This window comes from Anas platyrhynchos, chromosome 6 (genome assembly GCF_047663525.1).
Source record: "Anas platyrhynchos isolate ZD024472 breed Pekin duck chromosome 6, IASCAAS_PekinDuck_T2T, whole genome shotgun sequence".
In the NCBI taxonomy this organism is placed as follows: domain Eukaryota; kingdom Metazoa; phylum Chordata; class Aves; order Anseriformes; family Anatidae; genus Anas; species Anas platyrhynchos.
The window spans coordinates 28,709,601-28,737,325 of record NC_092592.1 but is presented as its reverse complement, the minus strand read 5'-3'; the positions used below and the strand labels follow the sequence as shown (position 1 = coordinate 28,737,325).

The following is a 27,725-nucleotide window of genomic DNA, read 5'->3' as shown; positions in this document are numbered from 1 at the left end:
TTGAAGAATCAAAGCTGCTTATGACCTTAGTGCTGCATGCTCTGTCTGCACCCTGCAAAGGACTTGGGAGTGATGGGGAGGCAGGCGTATGCATGCCCAGGTTTGGGGGCAAAGACTTGCTTTTTTAACAGGGAGCCCTGTTTGGATGGATGAGGGCCCAAACGCAGGGCCTTCAGCTCAGCTCTGAGGCAACAGAACATCTCCGTCAGCCCAGCCAGAGGAGCTGTATTGCGAAACGGTCTAGCACTGGGCTGGCGTCAAGGCTGTGAGCTCCAGCCTTCCAACAACTGTTTTACCATGGTTTGACTTTGGCCCAAGCGCACATTTTAAGTGTAGGCAAGACCTTTTGTGCAATTGTATTTAATTTCTTTCTGAGGAAGAGTTTACATAAACAATTCCAGCCTAATTGGTATCAGCTGAAAGCCAGCTTCTGACATTTTGTGCTTAATTATAAGTGTACGTTAAGCTGTGTTTGCTACCCATGTTGATATGTTACTGGTAAAATGAGGAACGACCGTGAAGATGCATTTTTGAGTTGCTCTGGCAGATTCCAGTGCTCGCTGCTGTGGGCTTCGTGGCAGGAGAATCCACCTCCTGCTGGGGAGGAATAACTAAATTTAAACTTTCCAACCATGAGCCTTGTGAAGCAAAGTTTCCAACCCTCTGCTGGGCCAGAAAATGGAAAGCCATGTCTGAGCTTGGAGAGTAAATAAATAGAGCTACCTAGCAGCTGTGCCGCTGAGGAGCGAGGGGGTCTGTTCCTTGGGGCACATTGTCTCCCTGCTGCAGGCTCCTGCAAGGAAAATTAGGGTTTATAACTCCTGTCCTCTGGTAGAATCCTTTGTGACAAGTTTTGGAACAAACATGGGTGATTTTTAACGTGAGAACTTAGGCATTATTTCAGATGGTTCCTTTTTTTTTTTTTTTTTTTTTTTTCCTTTAAAGTTGCAAATTGCATGGCCATGGAGACCAGCAGAGTCTCCCTTCCCCTTACTGGACCCAGGGCTTCATCTCCTCACTGCAGGAGGGCTGTGTGGCCATCACACAAGTCTGTGCTTTGTCACAAAAGAAATCAGTCTTTGTGCCCCCATCTATTTGCAAACCAAGCTGGCTTGTCTCTGCCTTAGCTCATCGCAGGCAGGTTCAGGTTCCTGTGAAATTTCTTGGTTTTATGATAGCCATTAAAGTCTGTAAACCGCTCTGAAGCGCTTGTACAGAAATAAATGTTTCCTCAACTCCCTTTGGGCAGGCTCTAAAACGAGCGTTGAACAATAGCTCGCGCTCTCCTGACGAATCAACTTGCATTTTGGGGGGAGAGACTGGGAGATGATATAAAACAATGGGAATGTTTTAACTGCTTCACTTTTTATGGTCCTGTATCTTAACCCTGACCTTACCTGACTGCAGCAGAATCTAGATGTGCTCCAAACCTAGAGCTGCGGGCTCGTGGGTGAGCAACTCCATCAAACTCAGGGGAAGGTTCAATAAATCAATGAGGCCAAGCAAGAAAAGGGGTGTGAGGATAGTTGTGACTGGGATGTGTTTAACTGGAAGATGTTTCACCTAAAATTTTATTCATCCATCCATAGATACGACCTAAAGGTCGTCTCAATAGAGTTGATGATCACTTTGGGTTTTTTTAGATGATAATATGAACATAGAGGTTCAGGTGGGAAGGTAAATAAACTGGTCCTTATAGCCTGAAGTCCCATTTTGGTTGCCTTTTTGTCTTATTTCTGTTGTGTGCAATGCTTTCTAGGTCACTGAATACTGGTTGCAATTGTTGAACGCTGGCAATGGTGATGATAAGTGTGCTAGGAGTGTTTATTTTGTGTCCTATTCTGAAATTTGTGCTCTTCTACTGAAGTCTTTCCTGCTTCCGTTGTTTGACTTCTGAGACCTCAAACATGGATTTGTGCTAACAAAGCATTTCAGTTTTGTAGATGTACATGCTGCAAGACAGGCTTTCAGAAACTCAGTTGGAGAACTCAAGTCAGAGTTGTTATGGATAGATTTCAGATTTAAAAATAAACTGTTTGCTCTTTTACAATATTTTTTATGTGTGGTCTGCCTGTGTACTCATCAGGCACTTTGAGAATATCTGACAGAAATGGCCTCTTTTTAGGAGGCTGCAGAGTAACTCAAACCTGCACCAAAGCTTCTGACTCTGTGCTTGCTTCTCACTAGCATCCCACTATCCTTGTTCCTCTTACTGTTGACTGAGCAACTTCTCTTGCTTCTTTTTGTAGGCTGGTGGTTTGTGAGCACTGCAGAGGAGCAGGGCTGGGTCCCTGCTACGTACCTGGAATCCCAAAATGGAACCAGAGATGACTCTGACATCAACACATCCAAAACTGGGGAAGGTATGGAAAGCTTTTTGTTGTCAAAGGCAAGCCAATATTCACTTGCTGTATACTTTTCCACCAGTAGCAAAAGAGCAACTTTGAAAACTTACTACCACTCATGGCTGCTAATCCGCTGCGTTAATCTCTTCTGCTTTTTTGAATCAGTAAATAAATTTAAACTGTTGAAGAAATTAGGATGAAGTACCATGCCTGTAATTCTTTTGTGACTGTCTTGGACTGTCATTGTGTTTAAAAAACAAAACAAAAAAACACTGAAATGATACCCATCTTAATACCCTTAAACTATAAAAACAAGAAAAAAAAAACTCCGGTGCAAGTCCAAGCAGCATGTTCTGACAGGTCTTGGACTATGATGTCTGTCAAAGGAAAGAACTTGCATGGCTTGTCTGCAGAAATTATATAAGTGAGAGCTTTTATTTGGAAGAATATGCTTTTTGGAGCCACGGGTAATTAAAAGGAGTGAGATTTAACTTCAGTGGTGGCTTCTCAGTACATTTTTGTTAAATTAATCCTTAAAACTAGTTTAAGTGCTGGTTGCTGTGGTCTGTGATTGTGTGGAAAGGTAACTTCATTTGGTGTGGTCTTACTCTGTTACAACTGAAGTGCCATTTGTCATGTATATGTATCCAGCTGTGCTGTTTTTTGGCTAAAGATGCTTAATTTGGGTTCCAGAAATGGAATAGTGCAGCCTCACATGTTCCCCTGTTCCATTATGAAAGACTAACCGCATCTTAATGGACTTCTCATGTAGCAACTGTGTACAAAGGACACTTCTATTATCATTTGCTTCATTCTAATGAATCTCTAGCTAAATTTGTAGGTGCTTTTGACATGACACTTACGTAAAACGTATGTGGAAACTCAGCTGACCTTTCCTTAGCATAGAGGAAGGAGGTTTAGAGATGTGTCAGGGTGACAGTCTGCCCATTAAGATAGCAAACAGGCAAAACGTTACTTTGCTGGGCCTCAAGGGTGACATCTGTGGCTTTATTGAAATCTTTGGCTCTAACTCATTTTTCCCTGCTCAAAGCTACCCATATCCTGGTTCACTTAGGGTTTAGAGGCTGACTGTAGCCTGGCAGGCAGGGAACCAGTCTGGTATGATGCAACATCCTAGCAGATGCAGTAAAGTTTCCCTGTTAGTATAGACCAAAAAACTTGCTGTTTTCTGAAAGAGCAGAAGAATGCTTTGTCTGTTGATCTGTAGCTGCCTCCCTTTTCCTGACTCTTAAATATGAAGCATGCTTGACAGCCTTATTGCTTAAACTGCTTTCATTTCAAGCTCTCCTCCTCCTTTCATGTTGCCCTCTGGAGTGTACTCTGCTGAGGATTGTTGCTCCGTGGCAATCTGTCCTGGGTAATGGAAAATCCATCAAATGCTCCTTATCTTCTTCCTCTCGGTCCTCTTTAATCCACTACATTGCTCTCCTCAGCTATGGTCAGCAGTCACATTCCCTGCCTTACTGCAAATCCAGATACACTGAAACCTGACACTGTTCTTCCCTTTTTGTTCAGATCCATCCCAGTGACAAATCTAATTGCATTACCTCTGCAGCTGCTTTGATGTGCCCCAGCTTTCCCTTGCTTTTCAGTAACTTTGTTCTATGTTATTAACCACATAAGCTGAGGCTCCTTTTGTTCTTTGTTTTTTTAAGTAAAAGATGTTTTACTTGAGCTATTCTCCTCTCCATATAGTGGAATGGCCTCCCAATAGTTATAAGTAGGAAAGAAAGGCTTCCATAAGAGAGGAAGGAAAAACTCAGTTCACTCTCTTAATGAAGTGTGTAAAACCAAACATTTACACAGACAATTTGTCCACTTTCTCTCAGTAGGCAGAAGGAGACTCCAATGTAACTGAGGAGGACAGTACTTTGACTGAGTTAAGTGCCCTAGCCCCTGCATGTGGAGTACATACTATTTTCAGAATTAATTCTGTAGATGTAGACTTCCTGCATCTATACCATCTGTACTGTCTGCTTAGAAGGGCAGAAACACTACTATAGGGAACTTTCTTTATCAGCCTCTTAGCCCTCTGCATTTTCAGAGGGCCCAGAACAAGTCCACAAGCCAGGCAGACTCAGGGGTCCTCTCTGTGGTGGCAGACCCTTGCAGATAAGGAGGTGCTGAGTCTAAGGTATTAATAATACTACCCCTACATATTAGTAATAATTCTGTGCATCTCTGGTTTCTTCACTGAGAGACAAATGTGTTTCCTCCCTGTGTTTGAGCCTGCACAACATCTTTGGACAGGATGAGGGTAGACAGTCAGCTGCTACCTGGGCCTGTGTTTGGAGTAACACCCTCTTACGGAGCTTGGAAAACATTCAGAAAGCAATCTAGAGAAACTTGTGTAGCCACAGGAGCTGTTAAAGTAAACATCTTAAAAAGATCCCTTAAAAGGTTTAGACACTTCTTGATAAATAACCTTTCTGGTGACTAACTAAGGGATGGCCACCGAAGTCCAAGTCCGGGATCGCATGGCAAAATTCAGTATTGCTGAAGATGAAAAACTGACTCACAAAAATGTGGCTGAAGTATAAAAGCCTTATTACTAGGGACAGCCTAGAACCGTTGTGTAAAGGAGAACACGGTGGATCTGTGTGACCCTCTGTGGGAGACCAGGAGATCCCAGATGGCTGAATCCTCCACTCAGCTCTGCTCTGAGCAAGGAGCTGTGGGTGGCTGACCTCTGACATGAATTTCTCCCCCTTCCACAAACCTATTAGGTCAATGTCCTTAATCTCCTCGCTTCTTGGACAGAAACCTCCTAACACAGTCACGATCTGTGTCAGCGTTACTGTGAACTCAGCTATAGCTTTTCTTCGTGCTATAATCTGTTTGTCTCCTAAAATGTCTTGTGTTGTCTCTCATGTAGTGTGTGTGTAACTGGCAGTCTAACAGCATGTGGATTTGGAGAAAGCTACCAGGTTAAGCCAACGTGAAAGAAAAACACTACCAGGAAGGACTGAAGACAGCTACTCATTTGTGCCACTGTGGGCTTCCAAGAGGATTACTAAGTCCCTCTAGCCAAAACCACAGTGATCTATGTAGTTAAAATCCAGCTCCCCAGAAAATTCATGGTTCTTCTCTGCTTTGATCCACATGGGATCAAAGGAGAAGTACAGAATACCACTAGCTAGACATTGTGCCTAGACACCACACCTCTACTTAGGGTGGCTAGGGAAGGTTTAGGCCTTACAGCAAAGGAGAAATTTGAGGTGAGTGAGCTGGGTGCAGGAATTTGCACCAAGCCTCAGTAGCTGTGAAGGGAAAGAAGGCGTCAGCTGCTTTTTTGGGGAAGTTATTAACACTTGTTCAACCAATCCTTCCCCTGATCAAAACATTTTGCTGTTCCTAGCTGTCTGTAGAGCATAGTGTTAGAAGACCACGAGTATGAGGGCATATTCCCAAAATGACTGCAGAGCCAAGCAATCATTAATGAGATAAGTTGATGAACAGCTTTCTCAGCATCACTAGGAAAACAGTTGTGGTTGTGCCCTAGAGATAGCTGAAGTGTAGTATTTTGCATTACTCTTGTCAGCACCAAGCATACTTTCGGTAGTTGCCAAACTAGAGTGGAAGCCCTTACATGGGAAGAGGAAAGTGTTCGTCTGTGTTTGTGCCAGTCCAGTGGTTCCTGTGTTGTTCACATCTCCACAACCAGAAGAAGGAACTGAAGCATGGTTCCAAGTATGCAATCTGGAAAACAAGTGGTGTCCTCTGTGCACAGCTGTTCTCACAACGCCATTTCCATAAGTGTTTTGTTTTTGTTTATATTTTGTTTATATTTTAAGCATAAATTATTGTTTGAATGTGGGACTAATTCTCGGTTCTGCCATGTTAGCTTCTTGAGCCTGCTCAATAACAGGAAGGTTAGTTTGTTCATTATTTTCTCTTAATCATGATCTAGACATCAACTACTAACATAATGAGTATTATCAGCGGTAGTGCTTGAGTTGCATGTTGCAAGCAAGGAGACAGCAGACACTTTCCAGCTGGGTGCAGTTCCTGAGTGCTGTTACAAGTGAACTCACTTATCAGAAGCTACCTTTTTTTTCCCTGATTTTTTTTTTTTTGGTGATGTGGTAATTTATTTAGAGAGCGTTAGAGCCCCGTTGGGTTTGATTATTGCATGCAACGGAGTGAATTCTCCAGAGACCCTGTAGCCTAACAAGGAGATCCAACTGCAGTGATGTTGATCTGTCCTGACCCTGCAGCCACCTTGGACACGTTTTCCTTTGTTGTGCAGTTTGCTTTGTGTCTATGTCTGTGTTTTTTATTTTTTTTAAAGAAAATTAATATCAAGGGTGGCAATTTGTGACAGTTGTAGGTGGTTTCTGTTACTCAGGCTCAAGAAGCTAACTTGTTTCACTGTACTATATAAACTAAACCAAAGTTTCTGCATCCCATCTAACCTGTTCTGCTAACAAGACCAGTGCTTGTAAATGCCATGTTTTGTTTTTATTCCTCACCCTCCCATCATTTTTTTTTTCCTTTTATGTTTCCATCCACGTTCCAAACTAGTTTCTAAGCGACGCAAGGCTCACCTGAGGCGCCTGGACCGGCGATGGACGCTGGGCGGGATAGTCAACAGGCAGCAGAGTCGAGGTGAATGAATAGCTTCCTATGGCACTGGCCTCTAAGGGTGCACCAAAAAACATGCTACTGTGCACTGGGGTGGTGCGGCTGGTGTCCTTGATCTGCGTCTGGTACTCTGCTAGAGATGTGGATTTCTTATGTGATGGTTTGAGGGTGTCTTGGATCCATGGTTGGGCACCCCAAGAGCTGGAGGCTAATAACCAAGTGTAATTCTGCAGTCGGGTTGCTTGTGCAGCTTGGGGAAGCTCACATCTGTTGTGTTTTAACTTTGGGAACATCTGTACTCGTACTTACTGAGGTAGGAAAGACTAAGTGATACTTTCAAGGCTATTAAAATGAGAAGAATGCCAAAGAGTCACGGTCAGAGATGTGCGTACTGGAAAAGCGCTTGGTGTGGAAAGATGAGAATTGTTCCACTTGGTCTCCTTTCTTCCCTGCAATAAGTGCTTGGTACTAGAGGCAGACTTCTCGAAGTTTTGGGAGATTTTGATCTCAGTCCTAGTTGTTGAAAATATCACCACTAGCAGCATCTTTTTAGCTTTGCTGGTCTGACAGGGAACGTAGGTGGGGAAAAAACAACCCCACCACCTTATGTTTTGAAGTGGCCTTTGGGTAAAGTCTGAGTAATCTTCCAAACAAAATGTTTCTCTAGTGCATGCAATGCATCTTTCCCAGAGTAAAAGTACCCCTTGTTCTCTTCCCCCTTCCTTACAGGATCATCCAGGTGTGGTATTCATTGTACTTTATAAACGGGAAAAAATCACATGTACCTTTTGTGTAAGCTTTATGTAATCTTACTGAGGGGCATGGATCCAGATACAAGTGAAAGAGAAACTTACCAGTTGAGGGAAAAGGTTCCCTGTCCTAGTATGGAGAGAATGTATTTTTAAGGTTTCAGATTTATCTGCTCTTGGGTTTGGTGTGTGTGCAGACCCATGCAGGTGTCAAGCAAGGTATGAATTTGGTGACACTTTACCTGTACTTCAAAGTATCACTGAAGGATTCGAAGCAACAAGAGTGGTGTAGCTATTGTAGCTTCACCCTGCAGCAGCCAATACTATCCTCAGAAGACATGGTCTTGCTTAGTCACCAAATATACCCTGAAGGCACCAAAAACAAACAAACAAAAAACTGTAAGCACGGGAAAACAACTTATACTTATTTCTGTTCCTAAAGAATTCGGGAGCTACTTATTTTTGCATGTCAAAATCTGGCAGATACTTCCTGACAATTTAACTGGGAAAAATTGGGGCAATCAGTTTCCTAAACATTTTGTTTACCAGTTCAAATAAATACATTTTTCCTATTCATACCATATTACATTAAAAAAAAAAAAATCCATAAAATACCAAGGCTGCAGGGTTGGTCCTGTAGCATAGTGGATTGGTATAACTCAAGGATCTAAGTTCCAGTCCCAACTTTTCCCTCTTATGCCCATCATCTACATGTGTGTCTTCTCCAGAGCTGCCCTCTGGCTGGTGTCACAGTGTCTTCCCTGGCAGCCTTCCACACCACAGGCTCACACAGTCTCTTCCACCCCTGCCTTTGTCTTGCCTGGTAAAAGTTTCTTTCCTTTTAGGTCAAGCAGTGCTGGGTTTCTGAGTTTGGGAGTGTGTGCTTTATCTCCAACTAGATCTTGGCACAACCTGCAGCATCTCAAGGGTTGGGGCTCATCCTCCAAGGAGGAGCTGCTGCTATGAGCTCTTTCCAAGGCACTTCAGCCCCAGCTAGCCAGGTTAGCAAAAACCAAGGTATTCAACATCATCTGAAATAGTAGGTTAGGAGCTCTTACAGGAGCAGGTTAGGAAGTAAAAGTGATTTGAGCTTGAGGGCAGGTTGGAGGCAGTATGCATCTGGCATAGCTGCAGCCTGTACAGACGTTACTGCTTCCAAACTGCTATTGTAGAAAGTATGAGTCTCTTTGGGTGTTCAGCCCGCTGCTCTCTAACAGATCACAGTTTATGTGAGGTCAGGAGAGACTCGTTTTCCCTTCTTTCCCTCCCATCCCAGCCCAAAAGGCATAAAACAAGGCCAAATTTGGGTGGGTTTGTGCAGAAATGACCGAATGCCTGAACTGTACGCACGCTGCTGCCAGCCTGCAGGCTCTTGCTCCAGAGCACAGAAGAACTAGTGCTGCTCAGACAGGAGGCTGCCAAAATTGTTTAATGGAGGGTAAACAGCTTCCCCTCCCCCACTTGACCTCTTTCTTGGAAATAAATCCAATTAAACATTTTGGCTGAAACTCATCCCACCCAGTGATATTCTGCTTGTGATAGTCCCAGCTTTTGGAAGGGTTAGCTCCAAAAGTTCACTGCAGTTTAAAAGCAACCTGTAAAGGATGCTTCCTTTTATATTTATGCTTGGGTACCATTGATAAGCATTTTTATCTGCCAGATTTGTGGTCAAACTACTTAAAATCCAAAATTAAGGATGGGTTTGAAAGGTAGGATTTTCCAAGTGACTTGAATGTTTCAAGTCCCATATACCAACTTGGGAATGCTCCCAGTGCTTTGCAAAAGCAGGCACTTGCTTCTCGTCTTCTAAAAAGCAGGATCTTATTGGTCTAGCATGTCATCTGCAGTCAGCCTGGCTGTGCTCCTGGTTATGTGCTGGGAGCATACCCTCTCTAGCTGAAAAAGCCAGTCCTGTGCCAGTCAGGACAGCTCAGAAGTATCTACTGCCCTGAGACTGCAGGGATTAGTGCAGAAGAGAGGGCCATTTGCCTCCATGGGAAAGACTACTTAATAGGGGGAGGCGTATCAAGGGTAATGTATGGCTTATTTATTTCCACCATTTTCAAGGCCATTCAAAGAAGCTAAGCAACCCTGAAATTTAGATATTTGGGAGCAACGTTACTGGGTCTGCAAATAAGAAAGATGAAAGACAAATTATTGAATATCATGGTAGTGCTCCTTTATTAAAGCTGGAAAAAAATCTGCAAAGAGAACAGCTGTAGCCTGTTTTTACAAAGAGAAACAGATGACATTTGTTGCTGAAGTTTTCTCTTTAAAATGTCTGTGGTGTGCCCAGATCTAAGAGATTACATTGGTTTATGTTTCTTGTATAGTTGCAGAGCTTGTTTTTTTTTTTTTTAATGTTAAGTGTTTTTAAATGTGGGAAGTTTTCTAAACTTTTGTCTATACATAACGAAATTCAACTAGTACAAATACCAGTTGTGAGGAGAAACCTGAACATTTGTAGTTTGCTTCAATGCTGACCCTTGTTGGACCTGCAAGCTACGGCGTTGGTGCTCGCTTGCACCAGGTGAAACGCTGTTTCTACAAACGCATTTACTTGGAACTTCCCCTAGGAGAGGGCTTAGGATTGTTTACAGACTGACTTCATGAGAAGTCATTTGTGTTGTTAGCGTTTGGTCGGGAAAAACTGGGGGGTTGCATGCTGTTTTATACACCAGATATTTGACATAAGTTATGGCTTTCCTGGTTTTGTGCCCAGCACTCGATTGGAGCTGGTACGATGCGGGAATAGCTTTATTCATACCAACAGTGCAGTGACATATGGGCTGAGTTTCTGCCAAATGAGCCTATTACTTAAGAGTAGCTGCTAGCACAAGAAGCAAGTTATTCACTGAAAGAGTTAAAGCTACGATTTGGAAACTGGAGGTCTTCTGACTGCTTGCCTAACTTACGGGGAGGGGGAGAGGGGGCAGAGGGAGGGAAGGCAGCTGTGTAACCACTGGATCGCTCTTGATGCTCGAACCCCATCTCCCTGCCCAGGCAGGTCGTTCTGCAGCCAACTTTCCAGCTGTGCAAAGAGACCTTGTTCAATAGCAGCAACCCAGCCTGGCTGCTGCACTCGTGTGCTCTGACCCTTTCCTGCGTCTTACTGGATCCGCTCTGCCTGCTTCGGCAGCCCCTGCATTGCCCAGCCCGCAGGACTTCTCCCTTTCTTTTCACTCCTTCCCTGCTTGTCCTTCATCCACTGACTCCATTCGTCACTGGTGGCTTTGCAGCCCTAAAGCAGACGGGCACAGCAGCACGTTTGGGTTGTTCTTTCTCCATCCCCCGCCCTCCCATGCTCCAAGGAAAGTAGTAAATGTTTATTACCCCTCGCTGGTTGAAGAAAGAGCGTGTGCAATGCAAAAACTGTTTAGAAGAAACGTCATTAATGTTCTTCTTTGTGTTGGCATCATCCTTTCTGGTATTAAAAAAAAAAAAAAAGGGGGGGACAAGAAGGGGAGAGACAAAAGCTGAAGAGCTCCTGTCTGCAGACGAATGCGGTTGATAACTGTGGATAGCTATTCTCTCTGCTGAATATTTAGACAAGTAAAACCAAGTCGGTGCTGAATTACTGCCCGGCTTTCTGGAACGGGGAGGCTTTTTCCAGAAGCAGGTCTGACAAAGGGGGGGGGTGGAGCGGAGGGGTGGGGGAGGGCGAGCACAGACTGCTGACTGAGGGGAAAGTATTTTGTAAGAAAATTCTTCTTGCGGTTTGGAAGACGTAGGGTTGGGGCTGTTGCATTTTGCTGAGAAATCGTTAATTGGCTAATTTCTAGCCCGGCTCCCCTCTATCCACCCCCCCCCCCCCCCCCCAGCATTTCAAACAAGGCCGGGGTCATGGAAAGTTGGGGGCATGTACAAAAACACCAGCTGGGCAAAGGAAATTGCTCCTGTGCTTGGTCGGCTCCCAAAGTGCCGCCCATAACTCGTCTGCTTATTTGTGGAGACCGAAAAGAGCAAACTTCTAAAATATAGGTGAAGGAGGGGTACCCGAAGCGGGGCCTTCGGATCTTGGAGGCAGAAGCATCTGAGCGCTGGCCATTTGCCTGGGAGAGATGAGGCTGATTGTGCAGGGCTGGAAACGTGCACGGTATTTTAGCTGCTTAAATGCAAGGTTCCTGTCCCAAATACTTCACAGCCTAAACAAAGAGAAAGAAAGCTCGTGCATCAAAGGAGCTCGGGCAAGTGGCAATTTGGCACGCATCTTATTGCAACCAAAAGGTTTTTCACAGTGGAAAGTGATACTTGTTTGGTATTTTTAAAAGCTTTTAGAGAAGGGCTAAAGCTAAACTTGTTTGGCAAGGCAGGAAGCTGGGGTAGGTGAAGCTTATTTTAGGAAGGATTTGAGAGTTTGGGGTTATTTGATATGACGGAGGAGGGAGCCTGCTCAGGTTGAGCAGGAAAAGCATCATAGGAAAAGCACGGAGCTGAGTGGGAAAAGATGAAAGGATGTGGAGGAGTGGGAAACGCAAAGGGAGCAGACCACTTCAATGTGTAGTAGGATGTTAAAGCAAAGTGGTAGCACTAAGGCTTGGAAATTCAAGCTGGGACCACTTAATTTGGTGTAACACGTGCTAAGTAATCTGGTTGAAGAACCAGAGTGATGGTGGTCAAGAACAGCTTGCTGAAAGGCTGGGAGGGGAGCAAAAGAGAGGATGTGGCTGTGCAAAAGAGATCGAAAGGCCAGATCAGAGCTCTAGCAGAGAGGAGCAGCAGTGATAGAAGATTTTGAAGATGTTGGGGAAAGGAACTGTTACCTTGGTGATAGACTAGGAGGAATCTGAAATAACCAGTGCCAAAGGAATTGGGAAGATTGAATAAGGAAGATTTGGAAAGCACTACTGAAGTTCTACGTTACAACTCCAGCAGTAAAACTGCAGGTCTGCTTTCCTTGACCTGACAGTAAGTATAAATCCAGACAGCCAGAGGAGGGACCAAGTCGTTTCTCAAGACACCTCATAATTTTAATGGTGTGTGTGTGAGCACACGTGTAAAATCTGAAGCCCTGGTTTGACAGATGGGATTGGAAGGAACTTCATGGGCTGTTAAGTTTGGTGTCTTGCTCTGTCAGACCATTAAGTACGGCTTCTTCAGGAACTGATGGAGCTTCATCTTAGCTGTTTCAAGGTTTTAGTTGAGGAATAGGGCTTTTTCCTTTGTCTTAGTGGGTCACCTGATACAGAAAGCACCGTGTCCAATGCCTAAAAATTCTTTGAGATTCCATTTTCACCAGTAGACAAAAATACAGCAGATGAAACAAAACCCATTTAGGTATACACTGACTAAAGGGATGGTGATGGAATGGACACGCCTGCTGACCCTTTAACTACATGCTCTAATCCTACACACAAAAAGAAGCATGAAGCATTGATATTAAGTCCTCCTAAATTATAATAAGTTAAATTTTAATATCACTACCTTTTCTGCAGCCAGTATGTTTTATCAGAGCCAAGGATCAGGCTGGGTAAGACAGAAGTATTTCAGTCCCTGCTGCACCGTGGCTGCAAAAATGTCCTTTTGCTGCTTGATGAGTATTGCCAAGGTGCCTGTAGGTCATCTTGCTCTGCTGTAAATCATGTGATGATATAAAAGCAGCTTTATAAATACTATTTATGTAGAAAGTTGCGCTTTATTAATATTTTTTTAACCTAAAAATAGATGGGAGAATACATGTAGGCACTCCTGAATTGTCCTAGCATGGGTTTGGATTGCTTGACGAGAGTTGCTTTCACACTGCTTCCAGCAGCCTTAGAAACAATCTCTATTCTCAAAACCAAGAGAAGCTGCTCTGAAACCTGCCTGGCTTAGTACAGAGAAAGGAGTTTTACACAGGGTTTGTGGTGCCAACACTTCAACATTTTTTTCCCTTCTTTCTTTCCACGAGCCGTTGAGGAACATTGTACATCTCTGGCTTACGAAGGAATGACCCACAACACTCAAATACCACTGGTTTCCTTGTACCAGGTCTGCTGAAAATAGCATGGCTGCATACGTCTGGGACCACGCTGTGCAAACCACATGCTATACATAGCAGTAATACAGGGCAATGTACAGCTTAAATGCTTTGTACTGTGTATGGGCACATGTCCTAGATGGGCTTCAGCAGCCTGTGTTACACTTGCTGGTGGGAAGTCTCAGTTGCTAGACAAAGCCTTTCTCTAGTTTTGTGGTCTGTCACATGGCTGCTACAACTGTCTTTTACTATCCACACAATTTTCCCAGTGATCCACAAGGATTTGCATCTCAGTTTTGGCCCCAAGCCTCTGCTGTCTTCCCTGAGGAGTTTTTAGGTAAAACCAGAGTAAAATAGAAGCTTACTTTTCTTTGGGGAGGAAAAAAGGAAGGAGAAAGGTTGATAGGGAAGTGGGGTTCTGCAGTAACTAGTGGATTCAGTGCTGGGCTGCCAGCCTGCCTGGGAAGGCTGGGCTAAGCACAGCTCCAAGGGGGTGGCGTGGGTCTGGTAGTCCAAACAGCACAGATATCCTTGTGGTGTGTGTTTTAAGTAGTCCGTGTCTGGGGGGGAAGGATGACACACTAACTCCTTCCTTCCAAGCAAAGTGGGTTGCAGTTGGATAATGCATGATGTGACAGACGTCGTAGCTCTTTGCCAAACAGGCTTTTGCTTCTTCATGCTTGCCTTGTTTGGGCTTACTGTGATGGCTGAATTTCCAATGGAGCTATCTCCTTTAGTTAGCCGGGGAAGATATATTTGACCTGCAAATTAGAGGTAAGGAAATACAAGTCAAGTTGGCTGATTGAGTTATTAACACATCTCTGGGTGTCACAAGCTAAAAACAGAGGTATCGTTGTGCCATTTCCAGCTGATCCTGACTCTCATCCCATTATTTCCAAAGTGCAGCCTTTTAGCTGGTGCATGTGTTTCGTAGCACATACTAAAGTTTATTCTGCCCACTTGACCTCAGCGGTGAAGTTGATGTAATGGAAGCTGCAGCTGGGGAATACAAGTTATACTCGTGTTTGCATTTTCTTCTGCTAATTGTTAAGTCAAAACTTGATGAATCAGAATTAAACACTTGTGAGTTCTTTGCAGATCTGGGCATACAGCTTTGTTGGTAGGTCTGGGACGGTTCACTGACGTGTGTTTTGTAACATCACCTGCCACAGTATCTGAACAAAACCAGCATATTTCAGAGGTGTCTGTGTAACTCCGTGCAGTGTCTTTTCCCTGGCTGCTGCTCTGCTGATTCTCTCCTGAAGCCATTTGTCTGCGTGAAGTCTTTCCAGTAACTTCATGTATCTATCATGAAGTGTCAAATAGCTTCTCTTAACGACTTGTGAGTAGCTGTAATCTGATCTGTCGAACCCTACATCAATCCTCTGAAGCGACACATCCATTGAAAGCTCCTCAGCTCCCTCCAGCAAGCGGTGGTTTAGGCGTAACGTCCTCTGGCTAGAGGATGTCTTTGAGAAGCAAACCAGAATTACACTTGGGTTGCGAGGGGGCCCCTATCTTCAGAATACGGTTTAAGTTACAAACCTCATGTGTGTTTGTGGTATCCCCTGCACCACTGAAAGAAACCAACCGTGTGTAATCTTGGAAATGACCATAATTTTTGCTGTGAAAGCACTTTGCAAGGGGAAATTTTAATGGTGCCTTCCTGTTTTTGATCTGGGGGCTTAAAATAGAACTGTTAGGCACAAACATCGTAGGGACCCTCTTCTCTGAGTGGATTTTTAACCCAGTTTTGATTTGTCTTGCTTCGTGGGAGAACTTTGGAAAGCTGCAGCTCAGAAAGGCCCACCAGTCCCTCCTGTGCATCCCAGTGTCATGACATGTGGATGGGGCTGTGTTTTCCTTACCAATTTGGTGTGTGTTTGTAGAGGAGGCCTCTGTCTCCAGTCAGTACCACTGATGAGCAGTGTTGTGTGGTGTATGCAAGGCAGCAAGGTGAGAGCAATAGGCCAGGCAGTATTGTCATACATCTGTTATCCTTTTCCCTGGTAGCATCTCACCTAAATGCGTAATGGAGGGAGTGATTTGTGTAGAGAAGGAAGGGATTTAATGTTCAGAAGGTGATTGCATCCTAGTTTGCAGAGGACCCTTGCCCCAAACTTTCATTTTCCCTTAATGATCAGACCCAGAGATGCTGTGAGGCTGATGGGTGACTGTGCCCATTCCTCAGCTACAAGAAGTCGTGCTGGAGCAGGCGTTTGGAAAGCTGTGGTGCAAATCCAGGCGTGAATGCTGAAGGTGTGACCTCCCCTGCCCTCTGCAGCAGTAAGGAGGTTGCATCCCTAGAGAGAGAGTGTGACCGCTCTGCCCAGCGAGAGGAGCTGGAGCTAGCTGAAAAGCTGGCTTTAGCTGCAGCAGGGCCTGCTGTTTATGTGAAGGAGCAATAAGATAAACAGAGAAACTTCTGCTGTAGCTGTAGTGGCAAGGGTGAACTCTGATAGAGCAGCTCTGGTATGGGGGAGAGACAAAGCAGAGCAGTCCTCCAACACTAAACAAACGCGTGGCTTAGCTCTGCATTGCTGGCCTAGAAATGGAAGTGTCTGAAGCAATGTGTAGCTGGGAGCTGCTGCAGCTCTGCACACCCAAACTTCTCATCCCTTTCCTCTTGGGGACAAACTCTGGGTGCCCAGGGACCTTCCACAGTTCAACTCAGTGCTTGGGTTTTGCAGGTGGTAGAAACCAGACTCTCAGCTCCTTTTAGCAGAAGTCACTTTAAAAAAAGAGGAAAAATAAGCCTGCCTCTACCATGCAAAGCAGAAACACAGCACAGAGAACTGTCCTGTGACTTTGAAGTTGGGTTTCGTGTCTGTGGGGAAGGTGTGGTATCTTGATGGTGCTAATTACAAACTAGCTGAAACTCCTTAGCAGTAATAAAGTGGCTGCATTAACAGGGAGCAGGAGAGAATATTTTCCTCTTGGGGACAAAGATTCCGATGGATTTTATTCCATCGGAGTTAGAAAGCTCTACTGTGACCCGTCAAAGGAAGTTGGCTTATGAGATGCAGTTTTGCTGAATTTTCTGCCACCAGATGCTCTGCCAATGTTTTTTTCCCCCCATTTCAGAGGTATTATTTCTTACTCTGTCTCAGTAAGGCTTTTCTAAGTTTCCATGTTTCTCCCAGCAACAAAATGCATTTGAGCCACAAGACCAAACAGATGGCTGGGTCTGCTTCGCTCTTTCCAAACGAGCGCTTGCCTCAAGCTGCTGCAACCTTTTCATAGCTCCTTTGTTCTGCAGCGATCAGGAACTCTGCATTCGCTTAATTTCCTGCCAGTTCCTGTGCACTGACAGCCCCCTGTTTGTTCCTGGCCGTGCCTTGTTGTGACTGCCAGCAGAAAGGGCTAGGAAGGCCGGTTGGGGTGTGCTTTATTGCTTGCCTTCCCTGCCTTTGATCTAGCCACAGAAACTCATGCTGTTACATGCACTGCAGCCTGGGTTCAGGAGAAGGGTTTGGTAACTTTTTCCACGTCTGCTGCTGCAAAGCGAGGCTGGCACTTCATGTTTTCAATGCCAGTTGTAATTTTTCAAGCTAACGGAGGGAAAGGTTGACCCCGAGCATGATGGAGGTGTTGCAGTAAGTGACTCCTGGTGGGCAGAGGAAGATGCTGAGAAAGTGTTTGCTCTGTTCATTGGCTTGTGCTCAGCAAGTTGGCTCACTTCTGCCCAGCCTGGAAAGGAGATAGCATCCCCCATCCACCTCCAGCAGCTAAGTTTTTGGCTTAACCCCCCTGCTTGAAATCCAGCCTGTGCTTTTGAAGTACGTGTCTCGGTTCTGGCCCTCCTTTCCCACTGCCACCTGCGTACTTCTCTGGAGTGAGGTCTTGCAGAAGCGTGTTTGCAAACACTTCACAACCCATGAATGCAAGATGATGTATGGTCTCCTGTTAAATGCACACCCCTTTTGTTCACATGTCACTTCTTTTAATGGTGTTTCAAGCTCGTTCCTGTAGCCCCACGCCGCTCTGGAGCTGCGGGGAGAGCAGCGAGCGTGCTGGGCCAGCCCCTTGGAGCTGGGGAGCATCGGTCCCTCTCAGGATACAGGGCTCGGGTTTCAGTAACACAATGCTTCGTGCAACCATGTGCGTGTTCAAAAGAGCCAACTGGCTGGAGCTCCCGCGGTGACGCTCGGCTGATTTGGCAGCCGGGCTGATTCTGTCAAGTTACAGTATGGGAGTTAAGTCCAGCTTCAAATCCTCTTTCTTACCCGCTCGAGGAACTTGGGGAGGGGGGGAAACTCTCAGGGGACTTTGTGTCATTATTGGCATGGAAATGCTCGGTGATTATCAGCAGCAGGGCAGTGGCAAGGGGCTGATTATCTATCATGTCGTCAGCATAAATAATCAGTGGGCCCCTGAGCTGGGCTCCGCCTTTTGTAATGGCTCCACGTAATCGCTGCACAACAGTTTAAAAGCAAGCAGAACAGAAAAACAGCTGGACTAATCCTGACCCTAACTGATGTTGCCTTTTCTCCCTTCACTAGAAGAGAAATATGTCACCATCCAGCCGTACGCCAGCCAGGGGAAGGATGAGATTGGGTTCGAAAAAGGGGTCACCGTGGAGGTCATCCAAAAGAACCTGGAAGGATGGTGGTACATCAGGTAAAGCAGCTGCACGGCCACATTGCTGCAGAACCTGTGGCAATGAGCTTTTCTGATCGTTTGCTTAATGTTAGTACATAAGTAATTCTTGTTCGTGAGGACGCCCCTCTTGCATCTTGAAGGAATGTAAAGAAAAGGCTAAGGCCATGCTGATTAAAGAAATAGCACAGTGTATGCAAAAGCTGTAGACTTCGAGTGGGGGAAATTCCTTAACTTCTCAATGTTTTCTTCTTCCTTCAAGTTAAAAGCCCATCTCTGAGTTGATACGAGAGCCCTAACAGTGATTTCTGTTGTGTGTGATTTTAATGTGCTTCTGGTATGGGAGGTTTTCTGCAGCCCATTTAAATCTATTTATAGCAACCGTGAAAGGCTGACTGTGGTCTGCTGAGCTATTTGGGCAGGTGGTGTTATTCCCTGGGACAGAAAAGATAACTTTGGCTGTGGCCCTTTTCCAAACTTACTAGTTGATAAGTCGAATCCATCAATTTGCCTGACTTCTGCCTATCCAGATCAGGTATTCAGGCAAGCAGAGGGGCTGTGGTTGAAGGGCAGGCGAAGTTGTCATTGTGTATCTACCTTTGTTATGTATTTGAAATAGCAGTCATAGAGGACAGACTTGTGACTTAAAGGGATTTTTATGGGAAAATGTAGGTCAGGTGTGTCTAAGACAGTGGTATAAGGTGTAAGAAGTACTTAATGAGATCTTTCTCCATTTGGGTCCATGGAGCACTTGGGTTTTAGTGCTCTGTTGTGATTCTGCCCCTTTGTAATATAGACATTGCTTAGATGTGTGGACCGGGCCATACTGACACCCCATGCCTTAAAAAGGCACCACAGGTGGCTTAAAAATGCAGGTTTATCTCAGGCAGTGCAAGACATCCCAGCTGGTCATATTTCTAGTCAGCATGTAATCACGATTTTTCTCCTTTCCCTTCCCCAAGCTGTAACTTGCTTTTGTTTAAATTCTGCTTGATTCATCAGCTATGAATGAGGGCTATGAAAGTGCTGACTGCAGCAATGTTTTTGTTTTTCTTGATGTCCTGTACTCAAAAAAGGGATTTTTTTTTTTTTCTTCCATCTAATGCTCCCATAGAGAGAAGAGGCTAATAAAGATAGCAGTGGAGTCAGGAAGGCACTCCAGATAGCAAGAACACAAGATGCCTGGGTTTGGTCAGGTCACATTTTTTTCTCCTTTAATCATTCACAGAAGTGGAATCCAAAGTTGCAGATAAAGGAATCAACAGCACATAGGTTTTCTGGGGGGAGGAGTGTTGTAAGACATCTTCAGTCTATTCTGGTTATTTTTCTGAAGCGCAGCTGTATTACTACTGTAGGTTCCCCTTTGCCATACCAACAGCTGTACAATAAGAAGTCCTTTTTTTCCCCTTTGCCTTGAACTCTGCTTTGGACCAACCATGTTTTTCTAGAAACAAGTGTGTGTGTGCTTGTCAGGCTTTCTAGCAGAAGTGCGTGTAAGTGGTTCCTTCACGCTGATCAATGTGAAGGGCAGTGGATGCCCCAGCCTCCCCACGGCAGTCAGGGAACACAACGTGCCCTTGGCTTTTTTTAAGGAGAGATTTTGAGTTGAGCAGCCCATTTTTGCTGAGAAGTGTGTTAGCTCACCCTATGAGCGCGATGACCACGTTGGGTGTCAATGGTCATCCTCTCTGCCACTCCAGGCACTGCTCTGCTGTCTAGCTGGAGAATAAGCAGCTCTTAGAAACTTTCCTTTTTTTTTGCCCCTTCAGCAACAGTTTGGGAAATGTTGATGCAGCAATCTGTCCCTGACAAGCTGGTCCTTTGCAGCCCAAGTAGCTATCTCAAACTTATTGCGCTGTTTATTAGGTTTAAGCCCCAATGTGTGCTTTTCCATACCGCTCAGAAAAAGATTCCCCTTCCTCAGGAATTCCATTTTCCAAGTACTGAGTGCCTTAAAAATAGCAGCTCTTTTCTCCTGTAGTGAACGTGAGGGGAGGCAGGAAGATACCTCAGCCGAATCCTGCTGCCTTGTCTGCGGAGCTGGGTAACAGAGGCTGGACACACAAATCAGTGCTGAGAAATAAAAACAAACCCAGCAGCTTGCAAATGGAATCCACCTTAAAGACATTAGCTTGTTCCACCTTAAATATGTAATTTCCCCAAATTCCTTGCCATGTGCTGATCCTCATTTCCTGTTCTTCTTTTTCTTTTTTTTTTCTTTTTTTCTTTCTATTTTTTTTCTCCCCCAGTTTGCTTCCCTCTGGAGTAATTCCAGTGCTCTGGAGCTGGAAAGCAGATGTGACTCTCAGACTCACAGAGGCACTTCTGACTTTTTTTTTTTTTTTTTAACATTCCTATGGTTTGAATCCATTTTTTCCTTCATGTAATATAAACAGGGAGGGTTTTGGAATCACTGTGGAACCAAATCACTGCACCTAATTCTGTAGCCTTCCCATTTCGTTGCTGTAGAAGCTAGAGGCAAGATTGGGGTCTTCCTTTATTTTGCCCCTTGTGCATTATGACTTTTTTTTTTTAATGACTTGAAATATGGATAAATTAAAGCTCTGGCCTGGTACCCTTCTTATTCTTCCACTGGGCTCAGTGGATCTGTGCACTTTTTGTTATGACGAGAGCTGACATTAACACCCCTTATTTAAATCTTGATTTCTAGCCCTACCCTCACCTGGAGGCAATCTTCTTGCAGGCCACAAAAGTAGCAATATGCTACACAAATCTTTTGTTATTTGCCTGCTTCTTCAGCCTTGTTGGTTGTTCTGAGACTGATGAACAAGGTGCAGTTGGGGTGAAAGTAACTGCACTAGAGTTGAGAGCAATCTAGGATGGGGTTTGAAATGTCTCCAGTAGGCTGTGATTACAAACCGAGGAAGGATATTTGTGATCCAACTCCTGGATGTGAAAGGAAGGTTGTTACGAGTTCAAGGCTTCTCCGAAGCTGGTCAGCCTTCACCTTAGCTCTTGATCTCCCCAGTTTCATAGGTGAAAGTAGCTTTATAAGGTGATGTTTGCAAAGAGCTTTGCAATTGCTGAGTTCAAGGACTAAGGTGAAAAAACATAAGCCAATTTGACTTCCATAAGAATCTTTTATTTGTGGAGTAACACAAATGAGCTGGCAGTTGCTGGCAGCTACTGCTCAGCATTAACTTCAAGTTGAATTTACTAACTCAGAGGAAGAAATAACTCGCAACAGCCTCTCTACTGAGGGTATGTTGCCCAGAGTTATTAACTGCCCAGCTATTGCTGCTACTATTCATTGGGAGAAACTGTGTGAGATCAGAGGTGTGTGAAGCAGCGGGGTTATATGGGCTGATCCAAACACATACAGTTGGCAGGAGAACTAACGAGCCAGTACAGAACCTGCCTGTTGCAGCTTTTCTGATCTTAAACATATTAAGTCTCCCACAAACTGAGATGGATGTAAAATGTTTTTTTTTCTTGCTGATTCTGCACAATCAGGCTCTGTTGAAAGTAACCTTTGGAATTGGAGCGCTCAGTGCATTGGCCAATGTGGCTTTCTCACAGACTGAAATCTTAACATCTCCAGATCATGTAAAGCTGTAAAGTCCTTCAGGAAAAAAAAAAAAAAAAAAAAAAAGAAACAAAAACAAAACAACAAAAAAAAACTTCCCTGATGCACATGCAGCAGAAAGCTCTGGGCAGTAGCTGTGCAAAAGGACCATCTACTGCAAAACCAGGTGGGGTGAACAGTCTTCAGGACTTGAAAACAGTACTGAGAGATGCCTCTCCTCAAGAGAGGATATGGCATGAATGGGAGTCTCTGTTTTGAGACTTGATTTGAGGTTTATCCAAAAATCCTCAAAGGGGACAGGATTGCGTAGACCCAAATTGTATCCTGATACAGTATCAGTGGCTAGATGCTGTGTTTCTGTTGGAAGCCACATCAAGTCATTACCACTTCATTATTTTTTGTTAGTCTCGCTGCTGCAAACAAAGCTCAGAGCTATTGAGTTGTATTTTTTTTTAACACCAGAATCCTTGGAAAACCTTATTACTAAACTCTCTGAACAGAGGAAATTCCGTATCTTTGCCTTCACGTGTTAGAGGGAAGCTGCTTTAGGGAACAGCAGCATTTATGTGTGGTGTCCTTGTTGATCTAGATGTGAGAGAAGGAAAAGGCAAGCTTTCAAACACACAGACCCTTGTGCTCCTTGCTGCAACTACAGCAATTGTACTTGCTTTTGTACAGCAAGATGTTAATGAAAAAAGTCTAAGGAAGCAAACATACACTATGTCTTACTGTACCCTCCATAAAGTCCCAGTGCCATTCATGAGTGTCTGGATGTGGAAAATGAGCCCAGGGTATGCCCTGGTGCAGAAATAGGACAGTGAATCCCAGAATCCATGCTTTGCATGACAAATATACAAACAACAGAGAATGATTTGCTGATATTTTTTCCCCTTCTCCAGCTCCTTTTTCCTCTGCTGTCTGATTCTTCATTTTCACTGAAGAGCCGTAGAGTCCTACTGCTTTAACCTTTGTGTTTCCTGCAGATTTCCTGAGCACCAGGAATTTAATGGTGCCTGCTTTCCTACTTACAGTTCAAGCACCTGCCTTGGGTATCTTGAGAGATTAAAGAGAGAGGGGTTTCAGTGACTCGTTCTGTAGCAAGTTATGGTTTCATTAGGGAAAGCAGAGTTCATCCACGTGGTCCTCCCTGGAGTCTGATTGTAATCTGAAATCCCTGCTGAGGTGTTAGGAATGGCAGGAGTTAGAAAAACCATCTTCCCAAAAGCCCAGTTGTGGAAGAATGACTTCAGTTTGAAGTGTAGCATAAGCAGTTCACCCTGGTGCTCTGGGAGCACGTGCTGGATTCAGGTGCCTGTTCAGATTTCCCAGTTTATTTCTTCAAATAGCCCCTAGCTTGTTCAGGGAAATGAGTCTTCAACAAAGCTGTTTTTTCTAGTCAAATTGTTTCTTGACCTTGCAGTGATAGAGGAAGTACAGTGGTTTAAGAATCCCATTTTCTCCATAAAAGCTGATCAGACTGGACTGGGAGTTATGGGAGGAGGGGAAGTGTTCATTATTATAATTATAAGGAGATAGGATTTCACAAGGGCCTTTTATAGAGCAGATGTAGGGTCTCTGTACTGGGATGAATTTTACTCTTATTTTTAGCCCTCTTTCATTTTGAGTTGCCACTTGGAAGGATTAAAATATTTTTCTCAGTGGCTTGCATTTTTGCTGTGTGGAAGAATACTGAGTTTATCCAGTTGTGTCTAAATGTGACATAAAACAAAATGGTGATGCCCTTTGTCTTGTGAGTAACTGTGTGCCTTGCCCAGGGACTCCTTCCTTTATGATAAATGACTTAACAGCAGTCTGCAGCTCACTACTAACTGAGCTGACTCTAAGATGTCAGTAGGTAATACATGAATCCAGACTGCAGAAGCTAGTCTGAGTACTGCAAGTTCAGTTTTGGATGTTACCATCCATCCTTTTGCCTTTGTTGTTGCACCTGAAATGCTTGAGAAGGCTGTGTTTGATATTTCCTTTTGCATCTTCAGGTATCTCGGCAAAGAGGGCTGGGCCCCGGCTTCCTATCTGAAGAAGGCTAAAGATGATCTTCCGTCTAGGAAAAAGAACTTAACTGGGCCAGTGGAAATCATAGGAAACATCATGGAGATCAGTAACCTGCTGAACAAGAAATCATCCACTGACAAAGAAACTCAAGCAGAAAATGAGACCTCAGAATCACATATCACCAAGAAAGAAATCAGTTTGCCCATTCTCTGCAATGACTCTAATGGCAATGCCATGATGACCCCAGACAAGCAGGCTTCCAAACTGGCACAAGGATCCCCAGCCGTCGCAAGGATAGCACCACAAAGAGCTCAAATAAGTAAGGCAGTAAAGTAGTTTGGATTACCACTGGCTTGCAATGGATTCTTGTTTTCTGTCTTTCAGGGCTGGCATTGCTTAAGGTCAGCTGAGGTCCTGTGTGTCCTGGCCTGACAGCTGTGGCTGCCTGAGCAAATCTTTGCACTTGTCTGTAGATCTGCAGGGACACCAAGATATGGTCGTTTGTTAACAGTGATAAAACTTGACTGCGCTTTTTACAAGGGCTAGCTTATGCTTGTTTATCTTAGCCCATATGCAGTCACTTAACAACTTTTTCTGAAACAATATGCTGCTTTTTTTCTCCCATTTTGAACACCCTAAAATGTGCCACCCACCCTCAGTAATGTGGATAGCGTGATTGTCTGTTCAAGTCAAGAAGACCACCTATGTCTTTCCTTGCCTTCGGAAAGTCAAGTTGCTATAATGTTTTTACTACTTCATCTACAAAATGCAGATGCTAATACTATTCTGTTCAGGGAATGGCAAAATACTATGATACAGGACAGTATGAATGTTATTAATTTAGCGGATTATTTTTACTGCTGGGGGGAAAGCTAGATACTAGGCCAATTCTTTGCTGGCCAATCTCCAGTGGAGCTGGTCAGTTCCAGCAGAAAATGCAATCCACTACTTTCTGGCAGTGACTTCCTCTTAAATTTGGTAGCTTAGCTGAGATGAACAGCAAAACTACCTTAGTGTTTCTAATATAGCCTCATAGTTACCTCTGTGAAACAAGATAGGAAGCTTAAATATTATAAGAAATGATTTCTAATATTCTCACTGTCATGGAAGAGAGCTGCTGAGGAATGTGTTTAGCAGTAGTTAAAAAGTTAAGTAAACTTTCCCTTCCTCTTTCCTTCTCAGGTTCTCCAAATTTAAGAACAAGACCGCCCCCACGAAGAGAATCCAGTCTGGTTTGTATTGTTTTACAGTATATAGTAGCAGTGGGAAGGTGTGTGGGTGTGCTTTATGAGACTTCCTACATCTGCACTGGGGTGGTGGTTGTAGTATCTGAGACATCCTTTATTTTCATGGCTGTTCATTTTATTGTTTAAGTATTGAACGAACCTAGACATCCTAATGTTAACTGGAGGATTTGTTTTTCAAATCACTGCCCTAAGTCAGCAAGTATAGAACTCTTCTTAAATTGCTGCCACCTCCCAGTTAAGAATGTCTTAGGGCTTTGCTGTGTCTGAACCTAGAAAAAAGTTACTTACAGTCCTACTGAAATAAGTACTGTGAGAAGAAGCTCATGTTGGACACGAGGTGTTTGTACAGATCTAGATATTAGAAGCCCTCATATGTGAGGACGTAGGACTCAAACTGATATGACCCCATAGCTTCATGACAATCCCTCAGCTGTATGATGGCCTGAATATTTTCACAGGAAAAGGATGAATTTTAAGAAGGGAGGATGTCGTAAAGCTGTTATGTCCTGTGCATGCACGTTAAAGCTTGTTTGGCCAACACATAAGGTTTAAAGTTTCTCTAGGTGTCTTTTGCGAGGACTTTGTCTTGGCTTTAAGTGATGACTTGTCTTAACAACTGGGAATCTCTCCCCTCCTTCCATTGCTCCCATCTTAAAGATGGCTAAGTGTGACTGTTTTATATGTTTTGGATCATATGGAAGGGTGTGTTTTACAGGATTGAGACATCTCCTATGATCCTTTATCCTCAAAGCTGCAAGTCTGCACTAATTTATGTCATTTGGTCCATCATCTTCAGATGGGCACTACTCAGTAATCCATTTGCACAAAAGTCATAACATAAGCTAATAACTTATTTATAGATAGGCAATACGTAGTATTAAATCTTTGCTGTACCCTTTATGAAGAGTATGTGCCTTGTAGTTCTGTCACCTGAGATGCCTCTCAACAAACTAGATGAATATCATACTAGCATTTTCTAGACTTTGGCGTTACATTTGGTTTTAACAAGACTACTACACTTAATCCCATACTAAAAATAACAATGACAATACATGTGAAACCCTGAACACGTCTGCTGTTTCCAATTATCTTCATTAAATCCAAACCATCCTATTATCTGAAGACATTTTATTATACTGTACTTCTGCTGCGTTTCAGAATTTATAGTGCTGAAACATCCAATTACAACATTGTTAGATGCGGTTTCTAAGGTGCAGCATTGCATTATCTGCAAAATGCCACGTGCTGTGCGAGATGAAACATGGATTGGTAGTCATGGGGATTATCTTAGAAATGGGGGAGCACGTGAATAAATGCAGTATACAAATTATCTTTCTCGCTTTAATGGTTTAGGATTGTTTTGCCTTCTGCTATCCTGTGTCAGTGGCAGGTTTAGCCTGTGTTCAAGAGATCCTGGCATATTGGAGTTCTTGTGTTAAGACCTGAAGGAATGAAGTGCAAAAGCTGTGAAGCTTCACCATCCTCTAGTCTATCCGTAGATAAGCAATCTACTAATCTGAAAAGCTTCTGATACTGAAATTCTTTTTATCCCATTTATCCTATTTATCACCTTAAAAATAATTGTAATGAACTCTAAAATGTGACAGCTTAATGTAAAGGCACTTAGCTCTTAGAGGAGTCTGGTATGCTGCCAGAATGGCTGTGAATAGCAGTGTCCTGTTTCTGGTGGAGCTTTTATGCAGTTTAAATGCAGGTTGTGTTGGTGTGCAGGTGTTGGGGTTGAATAGAAGTTCTGGGTCTGTTATGGGGAGGAACCGGAATCTTGTGATCCTAAAGTCCTTTTCCATTCCACTATCACTTCAGCTGAGCAAAGCTTTCCAGGGTCTATATTATCCTTGTTTCTTGCTGTGATAGATGCCTTTTAGGTTGTATCACTGAAGAATTCAGATCATTTAAAATCTATCAGCATATTAAGAGCAGTAATTAGGATTAAGTTTTAATAAAGTAGGATATTTGGCAATGGGGAGAATCTACCTAAATGGGCCTGTTGCAATGCAATTTTCTGCAGTTGTGACAAGCTATCCAGAACTGAGTGTTTCTGGACAAAATCTCGGAGTAAATGGGCTGTTGTTACGGTGGCTGGAATGGCAGTTTACACTTTATGGCCCGTCAGTTAAACGTTTTACTGTTCAGGTAAAGATTATCACAGTTTTAATAGCTAGTGAAGGCGTCGTGAACAGTGCACATTTTGAAAGCTTTCTCTCTTGTGGCCAATCTCAATACTTCAGCTTCCACTCCAGAGAATCAGGAAGTTGTCGTTAGGAAGTAGCACAGGAAGAAGGAAGAGTTTTAGTGACTAGCACATCTAAGAAGGCAAATACTTGCTTATACTACTGTTCAGCCCACTGTTTCTCAGATTTAATTGAACGAAACTTCCTATTTGCCATAGGGTTTTCAGTTGCCCAAACCACCAGAGCCACCCTCTGTGGAAGTGGAATACTACACCATTGCAGAGTTCCAGTCGTGCATCTCTGATGGGATAAGCTTTCGTGGAGGACAAAAGGCAGAGGTGAGCCTTAACGATGCAACTGAAAAAAAGTAATAATGCTTGGCTGTTGTAGGGGACTGGGTTGGAAGGGGAGGAGCGGAAAGCAATTTGTTTAGATTTTTGTGTAAGTAACATGTTCCTTGTCATCTCAT

At 43.8% G+C, this 27,725-nt stretch overlaps 1 protein-coding gene across 10 annotated transcripts in view; it reads left to right on the top strand.

The window, feature by feature from the left end:
• The window catches only part of SH3PXD2A (SH3 and PX domains 2A), a 235,859-nt gene that overhangs the window by 194,266 nt on the left and 13,868 nt on the right, over positions 1 to 27,725 (top strand). For 9 of the 10 annotated variants that reach the window (XM_072039762.1, XM_013102131.5, XM_005008931.6 and 6 more), the window contains 6 exons: positions 2,250 to 2,363; positions 6,891 to 6,974; positions 18,161 to 18,278; positions 23,802 to 24,136; positions 25,000 to 25,049; positions 27,475 to 27,594. In XM_072039762.1, coding sequence (XP_071895863.1) covers positions 2,250 to 2,363; positions 6,891 to 6,974; positions 18,161 to 18,278; positions 23,802 to 24,136; positions 25,000 to 25,049; positions 27,475 to 27,594 — 821 coding nt within the window. The remainder of the gene's footprint in view (positions 1 to 2,249; positions 2,364 to 6,890; positions 6,975 to 18,160; positions 18,279 to 23,801; positions 24,137 to 24,999; positions 25,050 to 27,474; positions 27,595 to 27,725) is intronic. The other variant, XM_005008929.6, reaches the window with a different exon arrangement.